Source organism: Grammomys surdaster, unplaced genomic scaffold (genome assembly GCF_004785775.1).
Source record: "Grammomys surdaster isolate TR1022 unplaced genomic scaffold, NIH_TR_1.0 325, whole genome shotgun sequence".
NCBI lineage: Eukaryota > Metazoa > Chordata > Mammalia > Rodentia > Muridae > Grammomys > Grammomys surdaster.
The window spans coordinates 1,573,767-1,585,943 of NW_021604744.1; the positions used below are offsets into that span (position 1 = coordinate 1,573,767).

The 12,177-nt window shown below is 36.5% G+C and overlaps 1 protein-coding gene across 1 annotated transcript in view; it reads left to right on the forward strand.

Moving 5' to 3' along the window:
- The window catches only part of Kmt2e (lysine methyltransferase 2E), a 70,150-nt gene that overhangs the window by 10,148 nt on the left and 47,825 nt on the right, over positions 1-12,177 (forward strand). The window contains exon 2 of the mRNA XM_028778139.1: positions 5,461-5,645. Within this exon, the coding sequence (XP_028633972.1) occupies positions 5,575-5,645 (71 nt within the window). The 5' untranslated portion in view covers positions 5,461-5,574. The remainder of the gene's footprint in view (positions 1-5,460; positions 5,646-12,177) is intronic.

Sequence of the window (12,177 nt, forward strand, 5' to 3'; positions counted from 1 at the left end):
GGCAAGTACTCTATCGAGCTACATACAGCCCCAGGCCCAGCTCTTTGCTAAAACCAAGTTTCCACGACTTGATATAATCTTAAAAGCAGCTTCAGTCTTCCAGTTTTTTAAAATTAATTAATAAAATATCCACTTTAACAGAACTCTTTAGGTTGATACAGGCAAACGCTACAAAAAGTAGAGAAGATGAAAACTTTTTCATTTTAGAATCTAAACTTTTATTTACATTTCTGTCTTTCTGTTTTTTTCTTGTCTTGTGGAGCTCAGAGAGGGTGTTGGATCCTTGGTACTGGTATTAACAGGCAGTTGTGAGATGCTTGCTGTGGATGCTGGGAGCTGAAGTTAGGATCTCAGAAAGAGCAGAGAGGCATCTTAGCCACTGACTCCTCTCTCCAGCCCTCCTTTTTTTTTTTTTTAAACTAAAAATTTAATTTCAAGATAATTATAGATTCTATAAGTAGTTGTAAAAAAAGGATACAGAGAGATTTCCTTTCTCCTTTAATGACATTGCTAACATTTTAACATCAGTGGTAACATCTTGCAAAATTGTGATATAGTGTGACAACCAGAATACTGACCTTAACATAATACAGCCAGAATACTGATGTTAACGTAGCACCCGTTTGATTTAAAGTCCCCATTTTACTTGTACTCCTTTGTTGTGTGCGTTTTTTTTTTCTATACTACATATATGGGTACCTTTTTCCAACATAGCTATTACAGGAAAATTCTATCGCAAGGATGCTTGGTATTTTCCTCTTATGTAATTGTGCCCACTTCTCTCCTCCCCCTACGTATCTGTTCTCCATGTCTATAATCTATTATTTTAAGAATGTTACATAAATGAAATTTCACAGTATGTAATCTTTTGGAACTGAATTTCAAATTTTATTTTAAGATTTAGTTATGTGTTGAGGGTGGGGCCTCAGTTTTGCATGTGTATGTGGGTGACCAAAGAGACCAGAGGTGTCAGATCCCTCTGGAAGCTCTAGTTCTACTTGTGACATAGATGGTTAAGACTAAACTCTGGTCCTTAGAAATGTGTGCTTTTAACTGCTAACCTTTGTTAGATAGGGTCCCACTTTGTACTTTATGCTAACTTTGAATTCAAGAAAATTCTTGAGCCGGGCGGTGGTGTTGCACGCCTTTAATCCCAGCACTTGGGAGGCAGAGGCAGGCAGATCTCTGAGTTCGAGGCCAGCCTGGTCTACAGAGTGAGTTCCAGGACAGCCAGGGCTACACAGAGAAAACCTGTCTCAAAAAAAAAAAAAAAAAAAAATCTTTTGTCTCAGCCTCCTGAGTGCTGGAATTACGGGTCTGAGTTACCGTGTCTAGGAGTAAGATTGACTTTTTAAAAACTTAGTATACTCCCCTTGAGAGATTCTTTTATCTTGATGCATGTGTGTTTCAGTAATTTCAATTGCTTTGTATTGCTGAAAATGTCCAGCTTAATGTTTTCTTTACATCTGGAAGCTATGTCATAGAGTATGCAGTTTCAGATTTTTTTCCCTTGTCTTTCCCCAGCCCCCTTGAACTTACTATGTAGTCAAGGATGACCTTAAATTTTGGATCGGTTTAATTACAGTACAGGAATGCACTACCAGTCCTGATTTAAGTGATGGTGCAGGTCAAGCCTGGGAATACCTTTCTGCTAGGCAAGCACTCTGCTGAGCTAGAGCCTCAGCCCTTTGCTCTTTGGCATAACCTTAAAAGCAGCCCCCTCGGTCTGGCCAGGTTTTCTGGTAGACTAATTTTGTGGGTGTGTGCGTTTTGTTCTTACTCTTATTTTGTTTTGGTTTATAAGTGATTTCACAGTTTCTTTTATTTGGCATTTAATTATTACCTTTGCTTGTGCTTATATTCATTTGTATTTAAAAATAAGAGTGAATTTGTTATTGTTAAGTTTTGCTGCTTTCTTTGTGTGAGGGTATCATTTCAGTCAGAAGTACCTAGAACATATACCATTTAACATTAGCTCAACACTCCTGTGTTCACTTGGTTTCTAGGTCTATTCTGGATAGCAGGTTTTGTGAAGACATTTATTTTTTCTTGGACCTCAGATTTCCCAGACATCTCATGGTATTTCCTTTTTTTATATTATTCTTTATCAGCTGCTATTTATTCTCCATGTATTTTGTACATATCTGACTGGCCAGTTGATTGCTGCCAAGTTTTTTAACTCCTACCTGAAAGTTTGGAATGTCTGGATTGTGTTGAAATTCTTTATTCCTCTTTTATACCTGTGATAAGATGATTTCTTACTACATTGATTTCCCTCCCTTCTTTCCCTCTCTTGTCTGTCTCTCTTTTCTCTGGAACTTTTGATTGATTCCAGAGCCTTGCACAGGTTAGGTAGATGGTTTCTCATTGAACCATACATTTCTGGTTTTTATATTTCAAGACAAAGTCTCTTTACTATGTAATTCAAGTAGGTTTTGAATTCCCTGTGTAGTCCAAACCGACCTCAAATTTATGGTCCTCTTGCCTTGCTTTCCCCTGTACTGAGATTATCATTATACTCTAGCATGTGTTGTATGTGTGCATGCGTGCATGCGTGTGTGGGTTTGCGTATGTATTTCCCATTTTGCCATGGAACTTGAAGTAGTTCTGCCTCAGCTTCTCATCTTCTTGCATGCTGGGATTACCCATATAAGACATCATACCAAATTTTCATTCTGAAATAGTGATAGTGAAATAGTTACATTTTATAGTCTCATGATAGCATGTGACAGAATTGCTGAGATCTTCCCTTTAGAATGAAGAAGCTAGAGGTCCATAGTTCTGATTCATGTGTGATGATATGTTTTTATCATGAACATGAGTGTTTGTAGAGAGATGCTGTTCTAGGTAGGCCATGTGGTTTTTGCAGCTCTTCTGTATAGGATGATGGTTCATTTGGTTCATGAGGCTAGAGCTGCAGTTCCATCTCACTTTGTCTGCTTCATTCCCCAGTCTGTAGAACACCACTGTGTTCCAGACACAGCAAGAGAAACACACATGGAAACCATTGCTGGAAAGAGGCTAATTACAAGCTTGGTGTTATTATTTGTTTGTTTATTTTCATTGCTATTTAGAACAGATCAGGTGTATTTAGCGAAGATTGTATATTTGTATTTAAAGTAACTCACTATTAATTATAAATCAGATACATCATTTTAGATTAGAAATGTTACTCCACTAAATTAAAATTATGCATAGTGACTTGATTTCTGCTTTCCACTTCTTGACTCCGATAAACGGTTGGACATTACTTGCTTTTTTGCTCATAAAATATTATAATTTATTGTGCTACTTAATCACTACAGCATTGTAAAGTAACTTTAATAAGGTCTTAGGTATAGAAAAGAAGGAAGGACAATGCTTTCTCCTGTTCAGTTGGCTTTCGTTGTCTTGAGGAGAGTCTTCAACTGTGAAGCAAACGAGAAAACACAGGTGGTCTTATTTTAAGGGTTTAGAAGAGTCTCTTTAAATGAGAGTGTTTGACTATACAGTGTTTTTTGATGGAATAAGAAGAGCAGTTCTCGTTTGTGGTTTTCAGTTGTCTCTTACCTGAAATGCTTGGGACCAGAAATCTTCCATATTTTGAATATTTTTAGATTTGCAATATTTACAAATTGCCCCAATCAAGAAAATTCTGAAATTTGAATATATTTTATAGCATTTCAGATTTTTAAGAGTTAGGAATGTATAGCCTATACTTACACTATGTTCATTATGTCATATTCTTCCCAGAATTCAGATTTTTAAATTCCTATTTTGTAAACAAGGAATGTGATACTAGACAGGCTAAATGACCTGCTTAGTCTCACATATCAAGTAACTGGTAGAGGCAGGCGCCAAAGTTTTTAATTTTAATGTAATTGCCTATTAGATCTGTTACTGATGTTGTTTTAAGCTGGGCATCACTTGGTGTGTCCCAAGATAGTTTCCCAACACTCCTAGGCAGTTCAAACCTTAGGCTCAAGGAAATAATCCTACAGCGTTTACTAGTGCCATATCTTGTTATTTTTATATAACAATAATTTGAAATCAGGTTACACATGATTTAAAAATCCAGTTACACATGATTTAAAAATATGGACCAGTTTTTGTGTAAAATTCAAACTAATCACTTTTTTCCTCTCAGAATTTACATAATCTGTGACATGAAAATTAGAGTAGGTATGCTGAAGCTTTTTGGAAAAATTAAAGGGAAATGTAAGAAGTACTATTTGAGGACATACTTTTTTCTGTTCCTCAGGTATAACATTGCAAAAACAAGGAAAACCTAACTGCTCTTCTGTAGTTTATCAGATTATCTGTTTTGTTCTTAACTTGAATCATGTCATTATTGAACAGACTTTGAGTAGATATTTCATAAATAATACATGTAACAAGTACAGTGGAGTGAATTTAGATTAGAAAATTTGACATTGAAGCTCAGAATCTTTTACTTATTCTTGTAAATTCGTATTTTTTGTAGATACTGTTTTCTCTACTAATTAATCATATTAAACTGAGTAACTTAGTCTTTCCTAGGTTGTTTAGTTTTGTGCCTTAGAGGTAGAATGGAGATAACCTGCCTTGGATTTTTTTTTTTTCCATTTTTGAAACAGATCTCTCTCTCTCTCTCTTTTTTTTTTTTTTTGGTTTTTCGAGACAGGGTTTCTCTGTGTAGCCCTGGTTGTCCTGGAACTCACTCTGTAGACCAGGCTGGCCTCGAACTCAGAAATCCGTCTGCCTCTGCCTCCCAAGTGCTGGGATTAAAGGCATGCGCCACCACCGCCCAGCTAACAGATCTCTATGTAACTCTGGCTGACCTAGAACTCACTATATAGACCAGGCTGGCTTTGAACTCACAGGCTGGCTTTGAACACACCTGCCTCTGCTTCTTGAGTGCTGGGGTTAAAAGTGTGTGCCACCATGACCAGCTTCCTATGTTGGAATTCTGAAGATTAAATAAACTACTCATATAGAAAGTTAATTAGGTGCATAGTGCTCAATTTGGAAATATATTGTTAGACCACTACCAAAAAGACTTGTTTTTGGATACTTGTACCGTAAGAAATTTCATTTTGACTTTCAAAATAATGTTTGCCAGCCATTCACTAACTAGTGTGCCTTAATAATCCTTGTGACATTCTAGTATCATTCCGTAAAGAACGGTCTATTCACAACATTCTTGTTTTCTTTCCTTCCTTAATGTGCTGGAATTGAACCCAGGCCCTCAAGCATGCCAAGCACACATTCTCAGCTGAGCTATACTTCCAGAAACTTCTCTTTTGATCATTAGCATGAAGCATAATTCCAGGAAGGAAATAAAGAGCTACTCTGTGAACACTTTTACATTTGTATTAGGACCTTAATACAGAATGCTTTCTTTGTTTATTTGTTTACCATTGTTTTCAGTATGAGGGGTTGTTGCTATACTTTGCTAGTTAGATGGCTCTTAACTCTTTTGTTTGCATTTCTTTTAAACAGGGTTTGTGGATGCACTTAGATGTTTGCAATGAGCACTGTGGCTGGCATGCCCCAGTATTTTGGATACCAATGCATAGGACTCCATAGTAATCGAATTTACCAGAGGCGAACGTCATGAGCATAGCGATCCCATTGGGGGTTGATACAACAGAAACATCCTACTTGGAAATGGCTGCAGGCTCAGAGTAAGTATTTAAATACAGGTATTTTAGATAGGACAAGGCAAAGTATTTCATGCAGTTGTCACATCCAAATAGTGTTTATTTGCATATGTCATTTTGCATTCTTGGCTAAGACATCAGAAATTAAAAGGGCAATGTTCCTTTAAGATTACTTTTATAAATAACCTTTGTTCCAAAATTCTGCCTTTTGGAAATTTGTTTTTTGTATTTTTCACTTGCAGTACTTCTCCAGTTCAAGAAAATGATTTTTCTTTTGTGTTGCATAAAAGCATATGTTCCTTAGGCACAATTTTCCCTGAGAAGATAAACACAGTATAAATGGCATCTATTTTTTTTTTTTCTTGAAAACCACCAGAATTTTTGTGGTTTAATTATCAAATTTCTAAACTTTCCTATTTTACATAAGACCTTGAGGCTTGAAAAACAGTAACATTTATTTCCTGTTTCACAGAAACATTTTTACATTGCTTTCCTAATTTAATATTTAAAAAATAACTACCATGTTGCTGCCTTTTCATTTTCAACTCACTGTCAGAAGACCAAAGTATTACTTTTTAAGATGCTAGATGCTAGTAGGTAATGTGGATACATGTCTGTATCCCTAAGCTACTTGTTACTCAGGAGTATTGCCTGGTCCAGCCTGGGCTACATAGCTTGACACTGTCTCAGAAGAAAAAAAAGAGGTCAAGGAAATATGCGGGATTCTACTTTTTTGTACATTTGTTTAATAACTGATTATTTCAAAATCAAGTACTTTTATTTTTTATTATACTCAATGTGGTGAATATAGAATTTTAAATTATGTTTTATTTTAAAGAATATTGGATTGTTAAAATACTATCCACTAATAAACTAAAATAGAGAAAGTACTCAGTGTTTAAAGGATGAATGCTAGATCAGATTGGATGAGACCAAAGATTTGTTACAGTAGGCGGAGTTATTCTGCCAGTCAGACTCTGGGAACAAATGTTTTATAAACTCTGCTGTCTCCATTCCCAGTAATATCCCAGGATTTCTCAAACAAGTGTCATTCCATTAAGTCCGTTTTTTGTTATGTGTTTGTTATCCTGTCAACACTATGCTTAGAAAAAATTGTCGTCTCATTTTGTTTCTCTTGTATTTCACTTATTTCCTAGTACATTGCTTAAAAGTTGACTCTTCAACTTTTGGACTAAGTCTGATTTTTTGACACTTAAGAATAATTGATTAGTCAGGATAGACTGTTGATCTATTAGAGATATCTATTAGAGATATTGTAGTAGTACAATAAGATTTTGTTTCACAATACCAGCCAGCTGGACACCTGCCTGCCCCCCCCGCCCCCCCCCCCCCCCCCCCCCCCCCCCCCCGTGCTCCCAGGGAGTCTAGACCACCAACCAAGGAGTGTACAGGGAAGGAAGGATCCATGGCTTCAGATACATAGGCAGCAGAGGATGGCCTTATCCAGCATCAGTGGGAGGGAGGGAGGCCCTTGGTTGTGTGGAGGTTTGATGCCCCAGCATAGGGGGATGCTGGAGGGCTGGGACAAGAGAGGGTGGGTGGGTGGGGGAGCACCCTCAAAGAGGCAAAGGGAAGGGAGGAGAGGGAGGCTGTGGGATGAGGGGCTTGTGGAGGGGTAACTAGGAAGTGGGATATCATTTGATATGTAAACATGGAATGATTAATTAAAAAAAAAAGAATTTGTTTCATGAGCTTAGTTAAGTTTGTTTTTAAAAAAAGTACTTGAAAATATTTCATGCTCACACTTAAATAAAGTCATTCTTTCATAAGGTAACTTAAAAGCTGGGTATCATGACACATGACTGTAATAACCCAGCACTCAGGAAGGTAGGGTTAAGAGGATTTCTGTAAATTCAAGGCCAACTTAATCTAAATAATTCCCGGCCAGTCAGTGTTCCATAGGGGAGACATTATCTCAAAAAACAAAGCTAGGCAAACAAGTAAAAATCTAAAGAAACAAAAAGTACTATACCTTTTTGTAAAACTTATTTTCTGTGTGTTTGCTTGTGTGTTTGTATGTACGTCCTATGCTTGCATGAACCTTGGGATATCAGAAGTGGGGATAGGATCTTAAACTGGAGTTAGAGGCTGCTGTGAACCTCCATATGAGTACTGTGAGCCAAAACTATGTCAGTAAGCGCTTTTCACTGCTGAACCACTTTTCAGCTCCAGCAGAACTTTTTACTATGCATAATATTAATATTAACAAAAGCAATGCTTAGATTTTGGTGACTAGAAATGAAGTTGAAGCCAGCTACTCAGGGCTTGTTACCAGTTACAGTGCACAGTCACAGGTTAGCCGTCTTGGCTTTCTTACTGCGTCCTGACATAACTCTTGATCTAGACTTTATAAATAGAAAAAGTAATACAATTTTAAAGAAAAATGTAAGTAAGCATAAATAACAAAATTTAAAAAGCCTTATCAGCAATCATTTTTTTTAAACTACAAAGCTGGGATTCCCCACTTAGCTCTTTAACTAGCTGTATACTTGTAAGTGGAGATAGGGTAATTTTATAGAAGTATAGACAACTCAAGAGGCAGCATCCCATACAAGCGGCATAAACATTTTCTATTGTTACAAAGGTAAACTATAAAATGTAACCTAAAATATAAAATGTAACCTATTGTTGAGAATATTTTGTTCAGTTTCGAAATTAGAACATCAGACCAGAGCTGTTAAGTAGAAAGTTAATGTGAGTCACATGTATAAGTTTTTTTCTTATTTTTTTAAAAAGATTTATTTATTTTATGTAGACGAGTGCTCTATCAGTATATACACCTGCTTGCCAGAAGAGGGTGTCAGACCCCAGGATAGACTGTTGTGAGGACCCTGTGGTGCTGGGACCTCCAGAAGAGCAGTCACCTCTCTTAACCACTGAGCCAACTCTCCAGCACCTGGTTTTTGTTTTGTTTTTTCCTTTCTTTGGTTGAGGCAAGGGTTTCTTTATGTAAATTTTGTTGTTCTGAGAACTTGCTGTGTAGATAGACAAGGCTAGCTTTGAACTTGAGTTCTGAGATCAAAGATGTACCATAGTACCTGGTAAGAATTCATTGGTTTCTAAATAGTCATATATTTGTTATATATTTTTCTTAATATATCTAAAATATTATTTTTACACATAGCATAAAACTATTATTGAAATATTTATTCCTTTTATTATCCAGTTTTTGAACTCTTATGGATTTTGTTCTTACAACACATGCCAATTCAAATGAGGCATACTTCAAATGCTCATTAGCACATGTGTCTAGTGACTACTGTACTAGTAAATAAAGCAACCCTAGACAACTAAGATAATCTCAGAGGAGAAGAGAATAGGCTAGTTAGGGAGGCTCTGATTGCTGGGCTGTAATAGTCCATTCTAGTCATTTGTACATGAGAGTTAAGATAAAGAGTTCTGAGTCTCCTTTTGTTATACCAAAAGGAGAAACCAAAAGTCAGAGCAAACAAGTGTTGGCGGAAGTGCCTGATGATGCTTTTCCTGTCACAGCACTGTTAATAAAGCAGTGACAAATTTGGGTGTTGTGTTTTGACATATGATGTTTTGACATATATAGGAGTTTCTGTTCTAGCAGTGGTAAATTACTGAGTAGGGCTGAAGAGATGGCTCAGTGGCTAAGAGCACTGGCTCTTCCAGAGGTCCTGAGTTCAATTTCCAGCAACCACATGGTGTCTCACAACCATTTATAATAGGATCTAATGCTCTCTTCTGGTGTGTCTGAAGATAGCTACAATATACTCATACATAAAATAAATCTTAAAAAAATTTAGAGTAGTTTTTTGTCTTGTAACAAAGACAGGAAGTTGAACAAAATAGAGAAGTTTTCAAAGTTTTATTAGAATTTCATTTTATTTGTTTATTTTTGGTTTTCAGGGCAGGGTTTTTCTGTGTAGCTCTGGCTGTCCTGGATAGAACTTGTTCTGTAGACCAAGCTAGCTTCAAGTTTATAGATCCATCTGACTCTTCATCCCAAGGGCTGAGATTAAAGGCCTATGCTACCACTGCCCATCATTTTATTTATTTTTTTAAAATGTTTTTACTTTTAATTATATGTAAGTGTCTGTGCTTGCATGTGGGTATTTTGCACATGAGGGAACTTGCCTGTGGATGTCAGAAACAGATGATGCCTTGGAGCTGGAGTTACACATGATTGTGAGTCACCTGACATGGGTGCTGGGAACTGAACTGGAGTCATCTGGGAAAACAGCAAGTGCTATTGACTGCTAAGCCATCTCTCTAGCCCATTTTATTTTATGACAGGATGCCTCGTGTACTTTCTAGACTTAGCTCTGTTACTCCAGCCATCTCAACCATGAATTCATTACATGAGCAAATAGATTGAAATAAAAGCCCAGAAGGAAGTGCTCCTGGAGCTCGAAAGTGGGCAGAGGTACAGATGGGAAGTATTCCATTGTTTCCTCCTAATGTTTACAAAAAGAAAACTTACCTTTCCTCTTCAGAAACTGGAAATTTGATAATTAATATTGTGTCTTTTAGTTACTATTACTTAATTTTTTCTGTGTTGCTTATTAGAAATAGTAACAAGGTGTTACTTTTTCTTTAATGAAATGAACAGTTTAAAAAGATGACATGTGTGACTTAGAAATGAATTACTGGGCTGCAAAGACGGCTTAGCAGTTAAAAAGCACACTCTGTTCCTGCAGAGAGCCCAAGTTTGGTCTCCAGTGCTCATCCCAGTGACTTACAACTGCGTGTAACGACAGTCCGGGGTGTCTGACACTTCTGGCCTATGGACACCCAAAGTCCTGTCATATTCTCATACACAAAGGCATATATACATAATTAAAAATAATAAAAATAAATTTTATTTAAAAAGAAAATTAATTACTCTTGAGGAGGACTCCTCATCCTGTGTCCAGTAATTCTGTCAAAACTGAGTAATGTGATTAAGAACACAAGCTAGCTAAGTTCTTTCTGCCTTTTCAGTCACTAATATACAGTATGAAGCTCTTATAGCCAAGAATTACTTTATAAGTTGTTCTCCTCATTTGCAAAAAAAAGTTTGAAATCTTGATAGGTAAAACTTTCTCCAAATTTGAGCCTTAAATTTTTTTTTTGTTTTTGTTTTGCTTTGTTTTTTTTGCTTTATTTGCTTGCTTGCTTTGCTTTACCGTAGTATGTGACATTTCAGTGTCACTAGAGCCACCTGCTGACAGAATTCATTAATTTGTTGATGCCTGGATATTCTGAGTTGGAATATGTATAATTTAAGGAGCTAAAATGATTTGTCTACAGTGAAATGTCTACAGTATATTTTATCCACTTTCCATCAGTACTTAACTGGTTTCTCATTCTTTAAATTTTTTTCTTATATTTACATTTATTTTGGGTGTGCAAATGTGTAGATGCACACATCCCATGGCATTTGTATAGAAGTCAGAGAATAACTTATAGGAACTAGTACTCTTCTTTTGTCCAACTTGAGTTGTGGGTGTGGAAAAAAGTGCTTGCTGATGGGGGACCAGAATTTGGTTCCCAGCACTCACATCAATTGGCTTAAAACTGCTGATAAACATATTACTATTTAATAACTAAAGAGTACTTACTTAAATTACGAATTCTTCTTAAATCACTACATAACTAGGTATAATTAATATGCTAGAAAATATTATAGGAATGGTGGGAACAGTGCAGTTTAGTGGGAAGAATTCTGGACCAATTTAAGAGATCTAGGCGTTTGTATTTTTTGTTATTAAATATAATGTTGGGGCTGGAAGATAGCTTAGTAATTAAGAGCACTGGCTGCTCTTTCAGAGTGCCAGGCATGCTCAAAGTGCACAGATATATATGTAATTAAAGTACCCATACATATTTAAAACAACAACAAAAACCTTCCATGTTTTTAAGACATCATTTTACAGATGTGAAAATTGTAACCCAGAGTTGTTATATGGTATGATACCTAGTGTCTCTAGTAGAAGGGTTAGAACTTGAGTATTTGTAACACTTAGAACAGATTACTTAATTTGTAAAGACCTGAGATGAGACTCTGCTCTTTAAATATCTCCTAGGTAGCATCTGAAAAACATTTAGGAACAAAGAGACTGTTTCCCTGACTGGTCTTATCTCACTATACTCAGTCAGTACCTCTAGGACTCAGCACCTAATCTTCATGATAGTTTTGTGATAGCATTATATCAGGAGTCCATTACCATCAGTTATAGACAAGACAGTTGTGCTACTTTACTTTCAGTCTCCAAGTCATCTCAGAGAAAGGAAATCATACCCTAAAACTCCCGTAGGGCCAGATGCAAACTGGCCCTACCACACACTTAGACTTACTTTGCTTTCCAAAGTTTGACTATAGCAGCACACCTTCTCCTGGCCCTAGTGCCATACCAAGAGTCAGAGGTAAGCCTGTAGGATCAACTGTATTAACCCATGACTTCATGTCATTTTATTTATTTTTCATTTCTACAGTTCCTTGGTCACTTATGCAAATGTAGGTCTATACAGATTCTTGGAACTTTGCATATTTTCCTTTGTATTCGCTTTTTCAGCACATACAATT